Source organism: Salmo salar, chromosome ssa20 (assembly GCF_905237065.1).
Source record: "Salmo salar chromosome ssa20, Ssal_v3.1, whole genome shotgun sequence".
Taxonomy (NCBI): domain Eukaryota; kingdom Metazoa; phylum Chordata; class Actinopteri; order Salmoniformes; family Salmonidae; genus Salmo; species Salmo salar.
In genome coordinates, this window is record NC_059461.1 from 27,463,130 (window position 1) to 27,486,851 (window position 23,722).

Below are 23,722 nucleotides of genomic sequence, written 5' to 3' on the forward strand. Positions count from 1 at the left end.
AGTTGGGCATCTCCGGCGCGGCTCACTCTTGGATTGCGTCCTACCTGACAGGTCGCTCCTACCAGGTGGCGTGGCGAGAATCCGTCTCCGCACCACGTGCTCTCACCACTGGTGTCCCCCAGGGCTCAGTTCTAGGCCCTCTCCTATTCTCGCTATACACCAAGTCACTTGGCTCTGTCATATCCTCACATGGTCTCTCCTATCATTGCTACGCAGACGCTACAAGACCATGGTGCTTGCCTACGGAGCTGTGAGGGGAACGGCACCTCCGTACCTTCAGGCTCTGATCAGTCCCTACACCCAAAGAAGGGCACTGCATTCATCCACTTCTGGCCTGCTCGCCTCCCTACCTCTGCGGAAGCACAGTTCCCGCTCAGCCCAGTCAAAACTGTTTGCTGCTCTGGCACCCCAATGGTGGAACAAGCTCCCTCACGACGCCAGGACAGCGGAGACAATCACCACCTTCCGGAGACACCTGAAACCCCACCTCTTTAAGGAATACCTGGGATAGGATTAAGTAATCCTTCTAACCCCCCCTACCCTCCCCCCCAAAAGAGATATAGATGTACTATTGTAAAGTGGTTGTTCCACTGGATATCATAAGGTGAATGCACCAAGTCGCTCTGGATAAGAGCGTCTGCTAAATTACGCAAATGTAAAACATCATTGTTTCTTAAAACTGAGGTGGCACGTTGGGCTTCAACAAAAAAGTTACCCATGACATGTACTTGACAGGAATGTCCTGGTTTTATGTGTTCCCATTGTCTAAAAATACATTGTATGTAGCAAAGCCCCTATCATTTAGAGAAACTCACATGGATTTTATAACGGGCATTTTGACAATGGAGGAGTACTAGCTAGTATCTTTTAACATATTTAAGCATGAGTGACAGCAAAAGGGATAGTGCCAAACACACTGTGATAAACACACCACATTATGAATGGACCATTGTAATAAAGCCATTGTTTGTGTCTTTGTATTTATTACCCAGTGTAATAAAACTTAATTTCATTACAACTACAGAAAATACTGACAATCCTGTATCTTAGACAGATTGATAACAATTTAATTGATTTCAATAGGTGTTCTTTATTTACAATACAGATCACGATCAGGTAGGACATATTTGTTGATCAGACAACATTTTATGTTCATGCATACTTGTCATCCCCTGGTTTGTAGTCTGTCATCAGTGCCTCTTTGAAAAGTCTCTTCTTCTCCAAATTCTCGTTTGCCTTTTTCCTCTTGTCTTGTTTCCTCTGTATAGACTCCTTCTTATTCTTCAGAATGTCGCTCTCTTCTCCCTTGTAGGTGACCTCAAGCTTCTCCCTCATTATCTGCCGAGCTCTTTTGCGGTTTGTTTCCACCGATCTGGTTTGATGGCACTAAATTACGAGAGAGGAGTTAGCAATAAAAATGTACAGATTACGGTACCTCCTAAACAGGTGTCGAGGGCAAGGGAGCACCTCAGTTTTTTTTATTTGAGAATACACAGAAAATGTATTCTGATCAATTCTAAATAAATTATTTAATTACCACAAATTCCATGAAAAACAATAAAATGACAATCCAAATAATTTTGTAGTCTACAGCAGGTAAATGGTAGCTTCTTCCCTGTCTTCTCTCTGGCGGTGGTGAGAATGATGAACTGTAGACTACATGTGTGCACTGCGGAGGCCCATTGGAGGCTTGACAACTTTGGCCAATAAGATTTTTTTTTATTTAATTCAGCTGTATCTGCCTTGATGTTCATAAATCTCCACCAACCCTCTCTTGCGCAGTGGAATTCAGAATGATGTGACCACTTGGTTACGGTGACACCGTTCTGCCGGGGACACCCAAAACAGAGTGGCCACTGCAAAGCCCAAAAGCCTGACCCCCCTCTGGAAGTTGCTGTAGCCCTGCTTGGGATATTTAGCCTATATTGACTATGTCAGGGTGGGAAATTGGAAATGTGAATTTTGGACAAATTGGAGGTAATAATGCATTTAAGTTATAGTTTATTGAGATGCATGAATACACTACATCAAAAGCTTGATTTTATGATTGTTTTAAAACAAATTCCCTTCAATTCTACCTAGTAATGATATACAGTATCTCACAAAAGTGAGTACACCCCTCACATTTTTGTAATTATTTGAGTATATCTTTTCATGTGACAACACTGAAGAAATGACACTTTGCTACAATGTAAAGTAGTGAGTGTACAGCTTGTATAACACTGTAAATGTGCTGTCCCCTCAAAATAACACAACACACAGCCATTAATGTCTAAACCGCTGGCAACAAAAGTGAGTACACCCCTTATTTTGACGGGACAGCAAATTTACACTGTTATACAAGCTGTACACTCACTACTTTACATTGTAGCAAAGTGTCATTTCTTCAGTGTTGTCACATGAAAAGATATTCTCATATTTACAAAAATGTGAGGGGTGTACTCACTTTTGTGAGATACTGTATGTTCACTTCTTGGTCAGTTGAGTTGATGATTAAATCTATGCAAATACATTCTATGAATTGATAGTTTGTCTGTTTTATTTTATTCTGTAATAGGGTATATTGAAAACAAGTGTTCAAGCTAATTAAATCAACGTTTATTTAGCTGTCCTTTAAGGACCCGAAGGGCGCTCCAATAGTTCAAAATAACTTTTGCCTACACCTAATAGTCCAACTCATCAATTATTACATTCTTATTACAAATAGAAGATTATCACTTCTCACAATGGTTCTCGTTTTGTTGTTAGATCAATGTCTCACAAGATCACAATCTCTTAATTTGTATTTTACATAAATAACAGAACCGACTATAACGTTAGGTACACGTTGCTCCAACGTGTACCTAACTATAAACATCAATGCCTTTCTTAAAATCAATACACAGAAGTATATATTTTTAAACCTGCATATTTAGCTAAAAGAAATCCAGGTTAGCAGGCAATATTAACCAGGTGAAATTGTGTAACTTCACTTGCGTTCGCTGCACGCAGAATCAGGGTAAATGCAACAGTCTGGGCCGCCTGGCTCGTTGCGAACTAATTTGCCAGAATTTTACGTAATTATGACATAACATTGAAGGTTGTGCAATGTAACAGGAATATTTAGACTTAGGGATGCCACCCGTTAGATAAAATACGGAATGGTTCCATATTTCACTGAAAGGAAAAACGTTTTGTTTTCGAGATGATAGTTTCCGGATTCGACCATATTAATGACCCAAGGCTCGTATTTCTGTGTGTTTATTATATTATAATTACGTCTATGATTTGATAGAGCAGTCTGACTGAGTGGTGGTAGGCACCAGCAGGCTCGTAAGCATTCATTCAAACAGCACTTTCGTGCGTTTTGCCAGCATGTCACGTCCTGACCAGTGTAAGAGGTAATTTGCCATAGTAGAGTGGTCAGGGCGTGACAGGTGGTTGTTCTGGGTGGTTTGGGGGTTTTCTGTTTCTAGGTGGGATTGTTCTAGATGTCTATTTCTATGTGTTGGTTTCCATGTTTTGGCCAGGTATGGTTTCCAATCAGAGGCAGGTATCTTTCGTTGTCTCTGATTGGAAGCCATACTTAGGCAGCCTGTTTTCATTTGGGGTTTGTGGGTAGTTGTTTCCGTTTAGTCTAGTGTACCTGACGGGACTGTTGTTGGTCATTTTGTTGTTTTGTTGTTAAAGTGTATTTATTAAAGACAAAGAATGAGCACTATACACGCTGCGCCTTGGTCTCCATTCAACGACCCCTATGACACAGCAGCTCTTCGCTGTGCTTCAAGCATTGCGCTGTTTATGACTTCAAGCCTATCAACTCCCAAGATTAGGCTGGTGTAACCGATGTGAAATGGCTAGCTAGTTAGCGGGGTGCGTGCTAATAGCGTTTCAAACGTCACTCGCTCTGAGACTTGGGAGTGGTTGTTCCCCTTGCTCTGCATGGGTAACGCTGCTTCGAGGGTAGCTGTTGTTGATGTGTTCCTGGTTCGAGCCCAGGTAGGAGCGAGGAGAGGGACGGAAGCTATACTGTTACACTGGCAATACTAAAGTGCCTATAAGAACATCCAATAGTCAAAGGTATATGATATACAAATCGTATAGAGAGCAATAGTCCAATAATAACTACAACCTAAAACTTCTTACCTGGGAGTATTGAAGACTCATGTTAAAAGGAACCACCAGCTTTCATATGTTCTCATGTTCTGAGCAAGGAACTTAAACGTTAGCTTTCTTACATGGCACATATTGCACTTTTACTTTCTTCTCCAACACTTTGTTTTGGATTATTTATACCAAACATGTTTCATTATTTATTTGAGGCTAAATTGATTTTATTGATGTATTATATTAAGTTAAAATAAGTGTTCATTCAGTATTGTTGAAATTGTCATTATTACAAGTAAATAAAAACATTTTTGGGGGGGGAAAATAATAATAATAAAAAAAAGTTAAAAAAAAGACAATATGTGTGGGCATGGCAGACGTTGCAATTGGAGGATGCATTTTATGCATATTCTATAACAGGGCTCTCAAACCCTATTCCAGGAGAGCTATCCTGTAGGTTTTCATGTCAACCCTAATCTAGCACAGCTGATTCTAATAATTACCTGGTTTATAAAATGAATCAGGTTAGTTAAAACTGGGGTTGGAGTGAAAACATACAAGACGGTAGTGCTCCAGGAACGGAGTTGGAGAGCCCTGTAATGATAGGTTATTCAATAGGCTACATCTCTCCATACAAACTTTGATTGAGGAAATGATGACGTAATTTACATTTTTTGCGCTCCTTTACCTAAAAAATTATCACTACACCACTGCTCCTAAATGGGGCACCTTACCTACCTATATGGGGGACCTAACATCATATGCCTATGGCAGTATGGCTCAGGAAGGATAGCCTATCTAAAAGTTTATGTATTTCGTGTTGTCCATGTGTAATATTGGTTGTCTTATGGTCATCATGAACTAAAAAGGCTTAATGTAATATGTTAGATAGTCACCTTAACGACAATGCCAGTTGGGATGTGCCTGAGTACCACACAGTTGCTGGTTTTGTTGGTCGCCTGACCACCAGGTCCAGACCCTCTTACAAACTGCTCGTCCAGCTCGTCTTCATTTAGGACAGGGAGATCAATGTAATCTTTCTTACCGTTGCTCTGAACATGTGCCAAGCTAACCGGTGGCACAGTAAAAAGTGGAGGTCGTCCTGAGGTTCCCCATGTTACCTTCCCAGTCACTTGAAAGATCAGGTTAACGAATAATCTTGACATTACCCTTCCGAATTACGTGAGAGCGCTCAGTTTCACTAAAAGTGATATCTATCTTTACAGTGTTCCAATAATGCAGCGGACAAATTTAGGCGAAAATATGATTGTTTTCACGTGTAAATACAAAAGAAACAATCACTTCCTTTTCAGCCTCAGCAAATCAAGTTCACCGTTTACTTTTTCTTCCCTCCTGGATTGGTGGCTATGAACCAACAGTGGCACACTATCGCCACCACATGGACTGAAGTATAAGGAGGACCAACACCTCAGTGAAGGCTATCATAGCTGTCTGACATGATTTCCTTTTACGAGTACCTTTTAATGTATTCTAGAGCATAATCAAATGGTAAAAAGGATCTAATTGGGAAAACAGACAACACCCTCCATATGCAACAATTTCTTTACCTTTTCACGATCAAATGTTGGTCTGTGGAAGTAGATTTATCAGTGCCTTCAGAAAGTATTCCCCTTGACATTACCACATTTTGTTGTTTTACACCCTGAATTTAAATTTAATTGGGATTTTATACCCCATAATGTCAAAGTGGATTTTTTTTATTCAACATTTTTACAAATTATTTAAAAAGAAAAGCTTAAATTACTTGAGTCAGTAATTATTCAATACCTTTGTTATGGCAAGCCTAAATAAGTTCAGGAGTAAAAATGTGCTTAACAAGTCACATAAGTTGCATGGACTCACTCTGTGTGCAATAATAGTGTTTAACATTGAATATCCCTTTGAGCATGGTGAAGTTATTAATTACACTTTGGATGGTGTATCAATACACCCAGTCACTACAAAGATACAGGCATCCTTCATAACTCAGCTGCCGGAGAGGAAGGAAACCGCTCAGGGATTTCACCTTGAGGCCAATGGTGACTTTAAAAAAGTTAGATGTTAATGGCTGTGATGGGAGAAAACTGAGGATGGATCAACATTGTAGTTACTCCACAATACTAACCTAATTGACAGAGTGAAAAGAAGGAAGCCTGTACAGAACAAAAACATTCCAAAACATGCATCCTGTTTGCAATAAGGCACTAAAGTAAAACTGCAAAAAATGTGGCAAAGAAATTATCTTTGTGTCCTGAATACAAAGTTATGTTTGTGTAACCGATGTGAAATGGCTAGCTAGTTAGCGGTGGTGCGCGCTAATAGCGTTTCAATTGGTGACGTCACTCGCTCTGAGACCTTGAAGTAGTTGTTCCCCTTGCTCTGGGGCCGTGGCTTTTGTGGTGCGATGGGTAACGATGCTTCGAGGGTGGCTGTTGTCTGTGTGCAGAGGGTCCCTAGTTCAAGCCCAGGTAGGGGCGAGGAGAGGGACGGAAGCAAAACTGTTTCATTTGGGGCATATCCAACACAACACATCACTGAGTACCACTCTTCATATTTTCAAGCATGGTGGTGGCTGCATCATTACAGTTACATTTACATTTAAGTCATTTAGCAGACGCTCTTATCCAGAGCGACTTACAAATTGATGCATTCACCTTATGATATCCAGTGGAACAACCACTTTACAATAATGCATCTAAATCTTTTAAGGGTGTGGGGGGGGGTTAGAAGGATTACTTTATCCTATCCTAGGTATTCCTTAAAGAGGTGGGGTTTCAGGTGTCTCCGGAAGGTGGTGATTGACTCCGCTGTCCTGGCGTCGTGAGGGAGCTTGTTCCACCATTGGGGTGCCAGAGCAGCGAACAGTTTTGACTGGGCTGAGCGGGAACTGTGCTTCCTCAGAGGTAGGGAGGCGAGCAGGCCAGAGGTGGATGAACGCAGTGCCCTTGTTTGGGTGTAGGGCCTGATCAGAGCCTGAAGGTATGGAGGTGCCGTTCCCCTCACAGCTCCGTAGGCAAGCACCATGGTCTTGTAGCGGATGCGAGCTTCAACTGGAAGCCAGTGGAGAGAGCGGAGGAGCGGGGTGACGTGAGAGAACTTGGGAAGGTTGAACACCAGACGGGCTGCGGCGTTCTGGATAAGTTGTAGGGGTTTAATGGCACAGGCAGGGAGCCCAGCCAACAGCGAGTTGCAGTAATCCAGACGGGAGATGACAAGTGCCTGGATTAGGACCTGCGCCGCTTCCTGTGTGAGGCAGGGTCGTACTCTGCGAATGTTGTAGAGCATGAACCTACAGGATCGGGTCACCGCCTTGATGTTAGTGGAGAACGACAGGGTGTTGTCCAGGGTCACGCCAAGGCTCTTAGCACTCTGGGAGGAGGACACAAGGGAGTTGTCAACCGTGATGGCAAGATCATGGAACGGGCAGTCCTTCCCCGGGAGGAAGAGCAGCTCCGTCTTGCCGAGGTTCAGCTTGAGGTGGTGATCCGTCATCCACACTGATATGTCACCCAGACATGCAGAGATGCGATTCGCCACCTGGTTATCAGAAGGGGGAAAGGAGAAGATTAATTGTGTGTCGTCTGCATAGCAATGATAGGAGAGACCATGTGAGGATATGACAGAGCCAAGTGACTTGGTGTATAGCGAGAATAGGAGAGGGCCTAGAACAGAGCCCTGGGGGACACCAGTGGTGAGAGCACGTGGTGCGGAGACAGATTCTCGCCACGCCACCTGGTAGGAGCGACCTGTCAGGTAGGACGCAATCCAAGCGTGGGCCGCGCCGGAGATGCCCAACTGGGAGAGGGTGGAGAGGAGGATCTGATGGTTCACAGTATCAAAGGCAGCCGATAGGTCTAGAAGGATGAGAGCAGAGGAGAGAGAGTTAGCTTTAGCAGTGCGGAGCGCCTCCGTGACACAGAGAAGAGCAGTCTCAGTTGAATGACTAGTCTTGAAACCTGACTGATTTGGATCAAGAAGGTCATTCTGAGAGAGATAGCAGGAGAGCTGGCCAAGGACGGCACGTTCAAGAGTTTTGGAGAGAAAAGAAAAAAGGGATACTGGTCTGTAGTTGTTGACATCAGAAGGATCGAGCGTAGGTTTTTTCAGAAGGGGTGCATCTCTCGCTCTCTTGAAGACAGAAGGGACGTAGCCAGCGGTCAAGGATGAGTTGATGAGCGAGGTGAGGTAAGGGAGAAGGTCTCCGGAAATGGTCTGGAGAAGAGAGGAGGGGATAGGGTCAAGCGGGCAGGTTGTTGGGCGGCCGGCCGTCACAAGACGCGAGATTTCATCTGGAGAGAGAGGGGAGAAAGAGGTCAAAGCACAGGGTAGGGCAGTGTGAGCAGGACCAGCGGTGTCGTTTGACTTAGCAAACGAGGATCGGATGTCGTCGACCTTATTTTCAAAATGGTTGACGAAGTCATCCGCAGAGAGGGAGGAGGGGGGGGGGGGGGGAGGATTCAGGAGGGAGTAAAGGGTCTGAATACTTATGTAAATGTGATATTTCCAGTTTTTATTTTTAATACATTTGCAAAAATGTCTAAAACGTGTAAAAATGTGGAAAAAGTCAAGGGTCTGAATACTTTCCAAATGCACTGTGTATTGTATATAGTGGTGTGTAGAGCAGTAGTTATATAGGATGAGCCTTGACTATAATACAGTATATTCAGCACATATGAAGTGGGTGAAACAGTATGTAAACATTATTAAAGTGACCAGTGTTAGCTGAATATGTAGATAGGGCAGAATTCTCTAAGGTGCAGGGTAGAGTACCGGTGATAGCCAGCTAGTAACAGTGACTAAGGTTCAGGACAGGGTACTGGGCCGGCAAGTAGTGACTATTTAATAGTCTTGTGGCCTGGACATAGAAGCTGTTTTTCAGTCTTTCGGTCCCAGATTTCATGCACCCGTACTGTCTCCGCCTTCTAGATGGTAGTGGAGTGAACAGGCCGTGGCTTGGGCTGAGGGTGTCTAAGACCAATGCAATTTTAAGGTTGATAATAGAGTACTATTCCTTTTGACACCACCAAAAGATTGGAACAGGTGATTCTCAGTTTTGTTTAGAAGGAGCTTGATTCTCCTATCTGTTGCATCCATATTATGTCACACAAGTGAGAAGGTTTCTGTGGGTCTGGCTCATAGACTGCTCAAAAAAATAAAGGGAAGACTTAAACAACACAATGTAACTCCAAGTCAATCACACTTCTGTGAAATCAAACTGTCCACTTAGGAAGCAACACTGATTGACAATACATTTCACATGCTGTTGTGCAAATGGAATAGACAACAGGTGGAAATTATAGGCAATTAGCAAGACACCCCCAATAAAGGAGTGGTTCTGCAGGTGGTGACCACAGACCACTTCTCAGTTCCTATGCTTCCTGGCTGATGTTTTGGTCACTTTTGAATGCTGGCGGTGCTTTCACTCTAGTGGTAGCATGAGACGGAGTCTACAACCCACACAAGTGGCTCAGGTAGTGCAGCTCATCCAGGATGGCACATCAATGCGAGCTGTGGCAAGAAGGTTTGCTGTGTCTGTCAGCGTAGTGTCCTGAGCATGGAGGCGCTACCAGGAGACAGGCCAGTACATCAGGAGACGTGGAGGAGGCCGTAGGAGGGCAACAACCCAGCAGCAGGACCGCTACCTCCGCCTTTGTGCAAGGAGGAGCAGGAGGAGCACTGCCAGAGCCCTGCAAAATGACCTCCAGCAGGCCACAAATGTGCATGTGTCTGCTCAAACGATCAGAAACAGACTCCATGAGGGTGGTATGAGGGCCCGACGTCCACAGGTGGGGGTTGTGCTTACAGCCCAACACCGTGCAGGACGTTTGCCATTTGCCAGAGAATACCAAGATTGGCAAATTCGCCACTGGCGCCCTGTGCTCTTCACAGATGAAAGCAGGTTCACACTGAGCACATGTGACAGACGTGACAGAGTCTGGAGACGCCGTGGAGAACGTTCTGCTGCCTACAACATCCTCCAGCATGACCGGTTTGGCGGTGGGTCAGTCATGGTGTGGGGTGGCATTTCTTTGGGGGGCCGCACAGCCCTCCATGTGCTCGCCAGAGGTAGCCTGACTGCCATTAGGTACCGAGATGAGATCCTCGGACCCCTTGTGAGACCATATGCTGGTGCGGTTGGCCCTGGGTTCCTCCTAATGCAAGACAATGCTTGACCTCATGTGGCTGGAGTGTGTCAGCAGTTCCTGCAAGAGGAAGGCATTGATGCTATGGACTGGCCCGCCCGTTCCCCAGACCTGAATCCAATTGAGCACATCTGGAACATCATGTCTCGCTCCATCCACCAACGCCACGTTGCACCACAGACTGTCCAGGAGTTGGCGGATGCTTTAGTCCAGGTCTGGGAGGAGATCCGTCAGGAGACCATCCGCCACCTCATCAGGAGCATGCCCAGGCGTTATAGGGAGGTCATACAGGCACGTGGAGGCCACACACACTACTGAGCCTCATTTTGACTTGTTTTAAGGACATTACATCAAAGTTGGATCAGCCTGTAGTGTGGTTTTCCACTTTAATTTTGAGTGTGACTCCAAATCCAGACCTCCATGGGTTGATAAATTGGATTTCCATTGATTATTTTTGTGTGATTTTGTTGTCAGCACATTCAACTATGTAAAGAAAAAAATATTTAATACGATTATTTCATTCATTCAGATCTAGGATGTGTTATTTTAGTGTTCCCTTTATTTTTTTGAGCAGTGTATAAAGGTCTGGCTATAAACAATGCAACATGTGACTGCAAGGCCCCATCTTGTTTTAAAGCATACAACATTAAGCGTATAAGGAAAGGACAAAGGAAAAGAGACCACATTTCCAAATATTTCACTTTACTTTATGGTTTCTTTCAGATTTTAAAAGGATAGTTCACCCATATTCCAAAATTAGATATTTGTTTCCTTACCCTGTATGCAGTCAGAGATATATGGTCATCATCAACTGTAGGCTGGGTTTTCATGGTGCTTCCTGTAGAGCACCACTGTGGAGGTGTCATAATACCAATCAAACCAATAGTTTTTCCTCCGTTCATTTTTCCCATAGGGGATTTTAGAAATACTTAAAATAAGGGCTGTGTTTTGTGTAGACTAACCCTGGTGTGACGTTTTAATAACCATGTAAATCTCTCTCGGACAAGGTGACTTTTATCAGTATATTCGGCTCTATTTACTCTCAGGTTCGAAAATGCTAATTAGCATCAAAGTAGACATCATGCAAAACTACAAATCCCTGCAAGCTCCTGCATGTCATCTCTAGCAGATACCTTTGCTAACGGGTATTGTGTCAACTTAAAACTTGCAGAAGACAGTTCACATAATTGTCCATTTAAAGAAATGTAGCCTATTTATTAATTACCACTTTAGCTAACATTTGATAGTTCATCCAGAGATTCTTACCTTTGCCTCGATTCAGATCATCATGGCATTTGTAGTTCTTTATGATAGCTACATTAGCAGCTAATTAGCATTTCATTTTTGGGGGGTAAATAAAGGTGAATATATTGATAAAAGTCACCTTGTCCTAGAGAGGTTTACACGGTTATCAAAACATCACACCAGGGTAAACCTACACAAAACACAGCCCTTATTTGAAGTGTTTCTAAAATGAATGCTGGAAAAACAAATTGGAACCATTTCCTTATGTGTCCTCTAGGTTTTATGGGTATTTTGAGTCATACTGTGGTACTCTATACCAATTGTATAGATTTTACATTATTTGAATTTAAAGCCTTATTTCACTGTCATATGCACAACCTACATTTTTCCTTGACATCATTTGATCTTTTCATAAGAATGCATCATATAGAGAGAAATAGTAATGGCATCTTTTTGTAGGCAGTAACTCCACCATGGGTCTTTGTACAATGCCTATTGGGAAATTAATGGTGTTTTTGGAGGGTTTTTGGATTAACGCCGAAAATAAGGTCTGTGGTAAACACAGGTTTAGGAGATGTTCTTTTATGAGATAATCTTCATCAGCTAATGTCACTTTTGTGAATTTTTAAGCATTTATGTAATTTAAAAAAGCACATAAAGAACATAAAAGCTTCATAATGCATGAAGCTCCTGTTAACTGACTGATATTATCTCATATATCAAAACGCATAGGATCTCCTAAGCCTGTGTTAACCTCAGACTTCATTTTCCGGCGTTTTTCCCAAACCCTATTCTTTCCCCATTAATTTCCCCATAGGAATGGCTGAACGAACCAGAGGTAACTCATTTCCGTTTGCGGAATTGAACGAGCATTTGGCCAACAGGTGGCGCATTCCATTTGGCCTGAGCGCGAGAGGGAAGCAAATTCATAGTTGTGGTTCACGTTCACAGCGAACAAGACCAGAGGCAACCCTCAGAAGCTCAAGATTGCGAGTATCTTCACCATATTTTCGCAATACTCTTGATTCAAGAGAATTTACGGACTTCGATTTTACCGGTGTTTGAATCCAGAGCGTCTCTTTCGCTTGAGCGGTAACTGAAGTGATGAAGGCAACTCGCGTGTGAATTACTACTGGATACAATGACGTTTTAGTAGCCTACATGGATTTTCCGTCGGTTGTCATAACTTGACCCCGATTTTTATCGGTTTACTACCACACAGTTTAGGGCCAACGTAGTCATTTGTTCAAGGAAATGTGAGGACTCGGATGCAGCTCGAGAAAGATGTTGACCTGAGGCTGTCCCTAATTCCTGTTTACATGAAGTAGTTCAACTATCCAACGTCCTCAAGACAACGGAAAGGAAACGGACTAAATTAATTGTTGGCTACATTGTAACATTTCAAGCTGGCATGTAATGCCACTTTTTATTTTCTATGTCTGCTGAGTATCCCACAGAGGAACCAAAAGAGGGAACGGCTAATTAACTTTGATTTCTGGTGAGTCCTAGACAGTTTTCTATTTCAGCGTACGGGTGCGCATCCTTTTTATGCATGTGTTGAACATTGCGAGCCATCAATTTGTGATTACCATGCGCGATGTTGCTAGGTAACTGACTTGTGTAAAGATGGTGGGTTTACTTTGGGTCACAGTGAAAAGCACGGAACAATTTCAATAATTTCCTCCATAGACAGCAGCAATTCAAAATCCAATTGCATATGAAATGTTCATTATTCTCTCAATAGTTCACGATCAGAGATGTCTGTCTAGTAGTAGGTGAATGATACGATGCAGTAGAATCATGCTTGATTCCCCTGACTTGTTACATTGTTACCACTATCAACAATCTCTTTATCAGCATACAAGAGATCAATTAATGCAGGAGAGAGCAAGTCAACAACTCTGGATTTATTGTATGCTGTTGAAAAGAGATGCATTATAACACTAAAAACAGTTCCCTATGTCTGGTTTTTGGGGATTATTTGTTGCCATTGAGTGATTTAAAATTGAGCCTGTTTGGGTAACTTTTACATCGTCGCCTTAGCATGTCACTTGTAGCATACTTGTTATAAATCTGAAGATTGGGAAAGGGGGATACCTAGTCAGTTATACAACTGAATTCCTTCAACTGAAATGTGTCTTCCGCATTTAACCCAACCCCTCTGAATGAGAGAGGTGCGGGGGGCTGTCTTAATCGACGTCTTCGACGCCCGGGGGGGCTGCCTTAATCGACGTCTTAGACGCCCGGGGAACAGTGGGATAACTGGCTTGCTCAGGGACAGAACGACAGCTTTTAACATGTCAGCTTTCGGTTACTGGCCCAACGCTCTAACCACGAGTACCATGTTGCAACATACTGTATGTACCTTTCCTTTCTTGAGGTATCTGCAGCTACAGATTCATCATGCAAGTGCATACCTTAGCCCAACCCATGCTTATCTCTACAATATTGAGAGCTGTTGCAGGTTGCCCTTTGTGTTGTCCTTTTGTCTTTTAGGTTGTAAATATTAGTCAGTTATCTTCTGACACAGTGGCCCATCTGAGTTGCTGTGTTCATAGTTTGTCATCTTCCATTTTCACATGATGTATTTTCCAACAAGGTTTGCAACTGAACTGTGCCTGTTGTTATAACAGGGTAGTAAGGATATTGATTGGAACAGTCACATATGGTAGTCTCTTTGAGTGATCTTGTGTTTTTCGTCCAGGTTTTGTAATGGTCTCTCGTCAGTCTTTAATAATTTGAATTAATAAGCTCTGACTGCAGCATCACCTACACATTTGTTCCACTTTATTTGTCTGTCAAACTGAAGAGAAATGGTGAGCTGTTTGTCCATCAATGCCTCTTAATATGTGAATTCCTGACCATGTCTCTTAATGCAGCTGTCAGTTGGTCAGGTTCTGTGGGCTTCCATGATGAGGTGCACTCCCCAGTCTACTGTAATTGAGGCCAGTGTGACTCACTCTCCAGTGCTGACAGGGGCCTGTGACCACTGCTGCCCAGCTGGTGGTTCTGCACTGAAGGGCAGCCCTGACGCAGTGCCACTGTTCTGGAGGGTGGCCGCACTATCACGGCACACTACCCAAGGTTGCCCCCTCTCTCAGTGGCACTGTACTGAAAACATGCACATTCTTTCTGCAAATGTATGATTGTTGGGCCAAAAGGCACAGGTTTCTCTTTAATTATTTGGTTGACAAAGTAGCTGAACACCCCTACTGTAGCAGGTTGTGAAGACATGTGGTGCCTCCCCCTCCAGGCCTGTGTAAAGGACAACATGGCATCACTCCAGCCATACACCATCAACACACTGATAGAACTGATGTCCTCCTCACACACAATGGCATCAATAATACACGTCTACTGCCAGAAATAGATAAAGGGATTAAAAGTGCATAGGCTACTTTGAGGAGATGTTAGGAAACTGTTGACACAGCTTTTTATTTTTAGGATGTAGTAAACAGCGAAATTCCTGCCTTTCAAACATGAACGACAGGCGCACTAGATTCTTAAATGGCAAGTTGTTATTTTGAGATTACTCTGTAGGTGTTGATGTGTGTTATGTGCACAGGATCTTTGCACAGATCAATTATCCTCCATGCTGGGCTTGTGGGAACTTGTTTTGTATCCTGATTTACAGTCATTTTTACTTATTTCAGTATCCCTAAAGAGAGTGACAACAAAGCCAAATGCAATAGGAGACTTGAAATAAATAGTATGTACATTTGTTGCTGTCTGAATTGAATTAGTGGCATGTCTTTGCCTTTATTTCCCCAGTGCACACCCAGATGCATGTATGGGTAGTTCTGACACATAGTCAGCTTCATTATACGCTGCAGATTTATGTTTGCGTTCCCTGTTCAAAGCACATATCAGAGAAACTGATTTATAACAGCATAAAGTGTGAAAAGGAAAATTAGTCACTGGGTATCTTCTCACTCTCTCTCAAATGTTTTCCTGTATCATGAGGCTGAGATGACTGTGTTCCCCAACCCCTGGAGTGGTGTCTGATGATACTTAAAATAAATACAATTCCACTCAAACTATCTTCTGGTATTTGTTTCATTAGTCCACTGTTGATACAGTCCCAAAATGTTTTGCAAGCCAGCAAACAAGTAGTTTTCATGATAAAGAACTTTCAAAATACAGAAATACAGCCAGTATGATGCGTTTTGCATCATGTGATGCATTTTGCGTTATACGGCTGTATTTCTGCCCAACGTGAACGGCAAGAGCTCAGACACACATGGAAAATGAAATGACCCTGGGAATCGATAGAACATTGCTCAGAGAGGCCCAAAAACAATATAACATAGAACATTGGTGAGTCTTTGCTTTAAGGGGGAGGAGGACTTGAGGTGAAGAAGATCTATTATAGCCATCAGGATAACCACTAATACCACTGATCCAGGGAAACTCCTCACTCTCACTTGATTGTAGGGGTGTAACCCATGCCAAATCTTTTCAGTCTCCTGAGGGGGAATAGGTTTTGTCCTGCCCTCTTCACGACTGTCTTGGTGTGCTTGGTACATGTTAGTTTGTTGGTGATGTGGATGCCAAGGAACTTGAAGCTCTCAATCTGCTCCACTGCAGCCTCATCGTTGTGAATGTTGGCGTGCTTCGTCCTCTTTTTCCTGTAGTCCACAATAATCTCCCGTGTTGAGGATCAGCGTGGATAATGTGTTGTTACCTACCCTTACCACCTGAGGGCGGCCCGTCAGGAAGTCCAGGATCCAGTTGCAGAGGGAGGTGTTTAGTCCCAGGGTCCTTAGCTTAGTGATGAGCTTTGAGGGCACTATGGTGTTGAACGCTGAGCTGTATTCAATGAATAGCATTCTCACATAGGTGTCCCTTTTGTCCAGGTGTGAAAGGGCAGTGCGGAGTGCAATAGAGATTGCATTATCTGTGGATCTGTTGGGGCGGTATGCAAATTGGAAGGGGTCTAGGGTTTCTGGGATAATGGTGTTGATGTGAGCCATGACCAGCCTTTCAAAGCACTTCATGGCTACGGACGTGAGTGCTACGGATCGGTAGTCATTTAGGCAGGTTACCTTAGTCCCTGTGCCCAAGAACACTATGGTGGTCTGCTTGAAACATGTTGGTATTACAGACTCCGACAGGGAGAGGTTGAAAATGTCAGGGAAGACACTTGCCAGTTGGTCAGCGCATGCTCGGAGTACACATCCTGGTAATTAATCTGGCCCTGCGGCCTTGTGAATGTTGACCTGTTTAAAGCTCTTACTTACATCGGCTACGAAGAGCGTGATCACACAATTGTCTGGAACAGCTGATGCTCTCATGCATGTTTCAATGTTATTTGCCTCGAAGCGAGCATATAAGTAATTTAGTCTGGTAGGCTCGTGTCACTGGGCAGCTCTTGGCTGTGCTTCCCTTTGTAGTCTGTAATAATTTCCAAGCCCTGCCACATCCGACGAGGGTCGGAGCCGGTGTAGTTTTATTCGATCTTAGTCCTTTATTGACCCTTTGCCTGTTTGATGGTTCGTTGGAGATCAAAGCGGGAATTCTTATAAGCTTCCGGGTTAAGTCCCGCTCCTTGAAAGCGGCAGCTCTAGCCTTTAGGTCAGTGTGGATGTTGCCTGTAATCCATGGCTTCTGGTTGGGGTATGTACGTACAGTCACTGTGGGGACGACGTCATCAATGCACTTGATTGATGAGGCCAGTGACTGATGTGATGTACTCCTCAATGCCATCGGAGGAATCCCGGAACATATTCCAGTCTGTGCTAGCAAACAGTCCTGTAGTTTAGCATCTGCTTCATCTGACCACTTTTTTTATTGACCGAGTCACTGGTGCTTCCTGCTTTTAATTTTTACTTGTAAGCAGGAATCAGGAGGATGGAATTATGGTCAGATTTGCCAAATGGAGGGCAAGGGAGAGCTTTGTACGTGTCTCTGTGTGTGGAGTAAAGGTGGTCCAGAGTCTCCCCCCCCTGGTTGCACATGCTCAACGAGCTGCCAACACCTCAAATATGTTGAAACATTATGCCGACATCACCCCAGTATACCAGAGCAAGATGGAAACGCAAACAAACAACAACACATCATCTCCCCTCTGTATTCAAGCAGCCCTTGGCAGCTGCTTCTGACCTGTCCGAAGGATTAAAAAAAAAAAAGATTTGTACTTTTCATTCTTTTTTAGTTTCACAATTTTTACCCCTTTTTCTCCCCAATATCGTGGTATCCAATTGGTAGTTTCTGTCTTGCGTTATCACTGCAACTCCAGTACGGACTCGGGAGCTGTGCGTCCTCCGAAACACAACCCAACCAAGCCACACTGCTTCTTGACACAATGCCCACTTAACCCAGAAACCATCCGCACCAATGTGTCGGAGAAAACACCGTACTCCTGGCGACCGTGTCAGCGTGCATTGCGCCTGGCCCGCCACAGGAGTCACTAGTGCGCGATGAGACAAGGACATCCTTGCTGGCCAAACCCTCCCCTAACCCGGTCTACGCTTGGCCAATTGTGCACCGCCCCATGTGTCTCTCTGGTCGCGGCCGGCTACGGCAGAGCCTAGACTCGAACCCAGAATCTCTAGTGGCACAGTTTAGACCACTGCTCCACATGGGAGGCTCTTGGCCGAAGGAATTACAAGAGCCATAGGTATGCTATGTTTATGTTTTTTATAGTGTTTGGTTTATAGCCGGTGGTTGAGAATAGAGGGTTTCAGCACCTGGAGAAAGCCAGTGTGTAGAATAGTACTCAAATATGCAAATGAGGATATTGCATATTTCTACCCTTGTGTACCTATTTAGGATACATCACCATGAAGAGAATGACATTTATATCCATAATTAGGCATTTCTGTGTTGTATAGATCAGGGACCCAATATAAAATTCTGCAATTGTGTTACATGGTGTAAATCCACTTTGCTTATGGTAGATCAGTGATTCCCAAACTTTTTATAGTCCCGTGTACCCCTTCAAGCATACCCCCTCTAGCATCAGGGTCAGCGCACTCTCAAATGTCGTTTTTTGCCATCATTGTAAGCCTGTCACACACACACTACATTTATTAAACATAAGAATGAGTGTGAGTTTTTGTCGCAACCCGGCTCGTGGGAAGTGACAAAGAGCTCTTATAGGACCAGGGAACAAATAATAATAATCAATAATTTTGCTCTTTATTTAGCCATCTTACATATAAAACTTAATTTGTTAATTGAAAATTGTGAATAACTCACCATAGGTTAATGGGAAGGGTGTGCTTGAAAGGATGCATATAACTCTGCAATGTTGGGATGTATTGGAGAGAGTCTGTCTTAAATCATTTTCCACACACTGTCTGTGCCTGTATTTAGTTGTCATGCACCTATGTGAGAGAACCCACTCTCACATAGGTATGTCGTTGCAAAGGGCATCAGTGTCTTGACAGCATGTTTTGCCAAGGCAGGATACTCTGAGCGCAGCCCTATCCAGAAATTTGGCAGTGGCTTCTGATTAAATAAAATTTTCACAGAACCGCTTGTTGCAATTTCCATGAGGCTCTCTTGTTCAGATATCGGTAAGTGGACTGGAGGCAGGGCATGAGAGGGATAACGAATCCAGTTGTTTGTGTTGTCTGTTTCGGGAAAGTACCTGTGTAATTGCGCACCCAGCTCACTCAGGTGCTTCGCTATTTCACATTGTTGATAAGCTTGAGTTCATTTGCACACAAAAAAACCATACAATGATGGAAAGACCTGTGTGTTGTCCTTGTTAATGCAGACAGAGAAGAGCTCCAACTTCTTAATCATAGCCTCAATTTTGTCCTGCACATTGAATATAGTTGCGGAGAGTCCCTGTAATCCTCGATTCAGATCATTCAGGCGAGAAAAAACATCACCAAGATAGGCCAGTTGTGTGAGAAACTCGTGATCATGCAAGCGGTCAGACAAGTGAAAATTATGGTCAGTAAAGAAAACTTTAAGCTTGTCTCTCAATTTAAAAAAAACGTGTCAATACTTTGCCCCTTGATAACCAGCACACTTCTGTATGTTGTGAAAGCGTTACGTGGTCGCTGCCCATATCATTGCATATTGCAGAAAATACACGAAGGGGGCTTGTTTTAACAAAGTTAACCATTTTCACTGTAGCGTCCAAAACGTCTTTCAAGCTGTCAGACATTCCTTTGGCAGCAAGAGCCTCTCGGTGTATGCTGCAGTGTACCCAAGTGGCGTCGGGAGCATATCAGGGCACAAGGCGAGACCCAGATGCAGACACGGGAGGCAGATGGTTTGAGTCTTTGATATTTATTATATCCAAAAAGGGTAGGCAAGAGAATGGTCTTGGATAGGCAAAAGGTCAAAACCAGTTCAGAGTCCAGGAGGTACAGTGCGGCAGGCAGGCTCGAGGTCAGGGCAGGCAGAATGGTCAGGCAGGCGGGTACAGAGTCCAGAAAACAGGCAAGGGTCAAAACTGTGAGGACTAGTAAAAGAGAATAGAAAAGGCAGGAGCACGGGAAAAACACGCTGTTTGACTTGGAACATACAAGACAAACTGGCACAGAGAGACAGGAAACACAGGGAGAAATACACCAGGGATAACAAGCGACACCTGGAGGGGGTGGAGACAATAACAAGGACAGGTGAAACTGATCAGGGTGTGACAGAGCAACTGCTTGCACGCGGGTTACCACTCCACTATGTCTTCCTGGCATGGCTTTTGCGCCATCAGTACAGATACCAAAGTCCATTTGATGTCACAAAGCTGTCCAGTACTTTAAAAATATCCTCTCCCGGTTTGCAGAAGAGGATGTCTTCCTTAATTGACCCCCTCATAAACGTAACGGGCATATACCAGGAGCTGTGCCACGCCCGCCACGTCTGACTCATCCAGCTGTAACGCATAGAATTCACTGGCTTGTATGCGAAGCAGTAAGTGTTTCAAAACATCTCCTGCCATGTCACTGATGCGTCGTGAAACAGTGTTGTTTGATGAAGGCATTGTCTGTATAGTTTTTTTGGGCTTTTCCCCCCAGCATTGTCCCAGCCATATCCGCGGTAGCAGGAAGAATTAAGTCCTCCACAATAGTATGGGGCTTGCCTGTCTACTTGGTAGCTCATCATATAACACACTTTTAACCCCTTCTTATTAATGGTATCTGTTGCTTTTATACATGTCTTACTACTCGAAAGTCGTCTTAATTCTCACTCAAAAAACTCCCGTGGCTTATTTTTCAAATTGGCATGTTTTGTTTCTAAATGTCTGTGCAAGAGTACAAGGTTTCATCGAGTTGTGAGATAGTACTTTTGCACATATAACACACTGTGGGTGAGGAAAGGCACTATTCCCAATATAAGTGAACCCCAAATCGATATTCATCATATTTGCGCCTCTTCGATGATCTAGCGTCCCTGTCTGTTGTTCGGTGCTTTCCCGGGTGAGGGGCAGTAGCTCTTCTGCTGCATCAGATTCACAACTGTCAGTGTCAATGCTAGCTGGGCTAACAACAAATGTAGAATTACTGATGCCAGCATTGATGTGCTCGTGGAAGCAGAACAACTTGTGTTGTCGACAGGTGCAGGTGTAGTACTGCTGGTAGTAGCAGTACTACCAGTAGAGCTGGTATGTGTCTCTATTGACGCGGGGCTTACTTTTTTTAACCATATATACATTTTTGAGTAAACTGAATGAGCAGCAGCTACGTTTGGCTACATACGGACCGTTAGTGGAATTCCCGCGAGAGAGTAACGGTTAATGTGATTGGATGTTAATTATTTGACTAGGCTACCTGTATTTGACATTGTGTTGTTATTTCGCTGAACACTAGATGGTTTAATTTTATTTTTGGCAGTGAAACGAGGCTACTCAGGCGAGGAAAAACACCCAAATGTATAGCCCTGTTGGAAAATCTAAATGGACCGTTTGAAAATGTGAAGAGAAAAAAATATAATTAAAAAGATTCATAAAATATAAATAAAAGGTGAATCACATTTTTATTTGGCGTACCCCCGATGGCATTGCGTACCCCAGTTTGGGAATACCTGCTGTAGATCAATACCAAAACGGATGTTTTCAAAGACAAGATGTCATTTCAAAGCTGACACCCCATTCTTCTGCAGACATCTTTGAATCTTAATTCGGAGCAGATATTTAAGAGTTTTTGGAATTTACCATAATTCTGTTACCAAACTTTGCATCTGCACAGTTCTTCCAGTAAATGTGTTTTGTAAAATGTTCAGTGTGAATTGTTAAAAGTTGTCCTTGTGCATGGAGTTGTATGGTTTGTTAAACTTTGAAATCAATGGTTTTTGTTTGGCATACATTTTAAATGAAAAACCTGAGTCTCAGTACAATTCTGTGGAATTGCCCAAAGGTTTTGTGGCTTCACCCCCTCCTCTTCTGCATGTGGTGTCTGCTGTGGTATTAGTGTGTTATACGATTTAGCGATGACCGAACACCAGACTGCTTACTGTCGGTCCCACCTCTCTCTGTCTGTGACAGCGTTTATGCTCAAGCCTGCCAATCCTCAGCCAGGGGAGAGGACAGGACCTGGTTTGCTCTGGTGTGCTGTGCTGTACATAGACAAAGTCAGGTGCCACAGCGGGATCTTGCCCAGGGAGAGGAACCCCCTAGACTGCATTCTGCACATAGCCTACCTTCATTAAGACTGGGGTTTGGCCCAAGTTTGTTGAGCCTGTTGAGCTTGTTTCTCACACTGTAGATACTGTATACAGATGTGTAGCACTAGGATCCTTTCTCCCTCTGTTAGTTTTAGTCACACCCCTCAGAGACAGTCTTAACCTTAACTTAAACCTTTCAAAGTCCTGTCATCACAATTTCACATTCTGTTCAGGCCCTCATCAAAATTACAGTAGGCTAAATAAATGGTTTTTACTTTTGCTGTGTCAGATACTTTCACTCCTGATGCCGCATTGTATTGCTGTTGCCCAGACTTTGCTGTTAAGATGTGTTTTTTTGTGTTTCTTGCAATCAATATTTAACATTCTAGTACATTTTGATGATGATTTAATTGGAGGTCAGAATGTGATATGTCCACGCTAAAGCTATTTATAAACTGGGCGGTTCGAGCCCTGAATGCTGATTGGCTGAAAGCTGTGGTATATCACAGGTATGACAAAAAAGTACTTTTTACTGTTCTAATTACATTGGTAACCAGTTTATAATAGCAATAAGGCACCTTGGGGGGCTTGTGGTATATGGCCAATACACCACGGCTAAGGGCTGTATCCAGGAACTCTACGTTGCGTCGTGCATAACAACAGCCCTTAGATGTGGTATATTGGCCATATACCACACCTTCTCGGGCGTTATTGCTTAAGTACACTATATACACAATATATACAAAAGTATGTGGACACCCCTTCAAATTAGTGGATTTGGCTATTTCAGCCACACCCGTTGCTGACAGGTGTATAAAATCGAGCACACGGCCATGCAATCTCCATAGACAAACATTGGCAGCAGAATGGCCTTACTGAAGGCTCAGTGACTTTCAAAGTTGCACCGTCATAGGATGCCACCAGTCCAACAAGTCCGTTGGTCAAATTTCTGCCCTACTAGAGCTGCCCTGGTCAACTGTAAGTGCTGTTATTGTGAAGTGGAAACGTCTAGGGCAGTGGTTCCCAAACTTTTTATAGTCCCGTACCCCATCAAATATTCAACTTCGAGCTGAGTAGCACCAGGGTCAGCGCACTCTCTGTTGTTTTTTGCCATAATTGTAAGCCTGTCACACACACACTATACAATACATTTATTAAACATAAGAATGAGTGAGTTTTTGTCGCAACCCGGCTCGTGGGAAGTGACAAAGAGCTCTTATAGGACCAGGGAACAAATAATAATAATCAATAATTTTGCTCTTTATTTAGCCATCTTACATATAAAACTTAATTTGTTAATTGAAAATTGTGAATAACTCACCATAGGTTAATGAGAAGGGTGTGCTTGAAAGGATGCATATAACTCTGCAATGTTGGGATGTATTGGAGAGAGTCTCAGTCTTAAATCATTTTCCACACACTGTCTGTGCCTGTATTTAGTTGTCATGCACCTATGTGAGAGAACCCACTCTCACATAGGTATGTCGTTGCAAAGGGCATCAGTGTCTTGACAGCCAATTTGCCAAGGCAGGATACTCTGAGCGCAGCCCTATCTAGAAATTTGGCAGTGGCTTCTGATTAAATAAAATTTTCACAGAACCGCTTGTTGCAATTTCCATGAGGCTCTCTTGTTCAGATATGGGTAAGTGGACTGGAGGCAGGGCATGAGAGGGATAACGAATCCAGTT

The 23,722-nt window shown here is 43.4% G+C and overlaps 2 protein-coding genes across 3 annotated transcripts in view; one reads left to right on the forward strand and one right to left on the reverse strand.

Annotated features, from left to right (window-relative positions):
- Positions 1-1,072: 1,072 nt before the first annotated feature.
- mtrfr (mitochondrial translation release factor in rescue) lies at positions 1,073-5,446 on the reverse strand (the record flags this gene model as incomplete). Its single annotated transcript, NM_001140830.2, is given in 3 exon segments — positions 1,073-1,163; positions 1,166-1,386; positions 4,983-5,446. Coding segments are annotated over 2 exon segments (491 nt in total), but the record flags the coding sequence as incomplete, so codon positions are not given.
- A 6,937-nt stretch (positions 5,447-12,383) lies between these two features.
- The window catches only part of LOC106580355 (membrane-associated phosphatidylinositol transfer protein 2), an 85,320-nt gene continuing 73,981 nt past the window's right edge, over positions 12,384-23,722 (forward strand). For both annotated transcript variants that reach the window (XM_014161300.2, XM_014161302.2), the window contains exon 1: positions 12,384-12,972. The gene's annotated coding sequence lies outside the window, so the exon portion shown is untranslated. The remainder of the gene's footprint in view (positions 12,973-23,722) is intronic.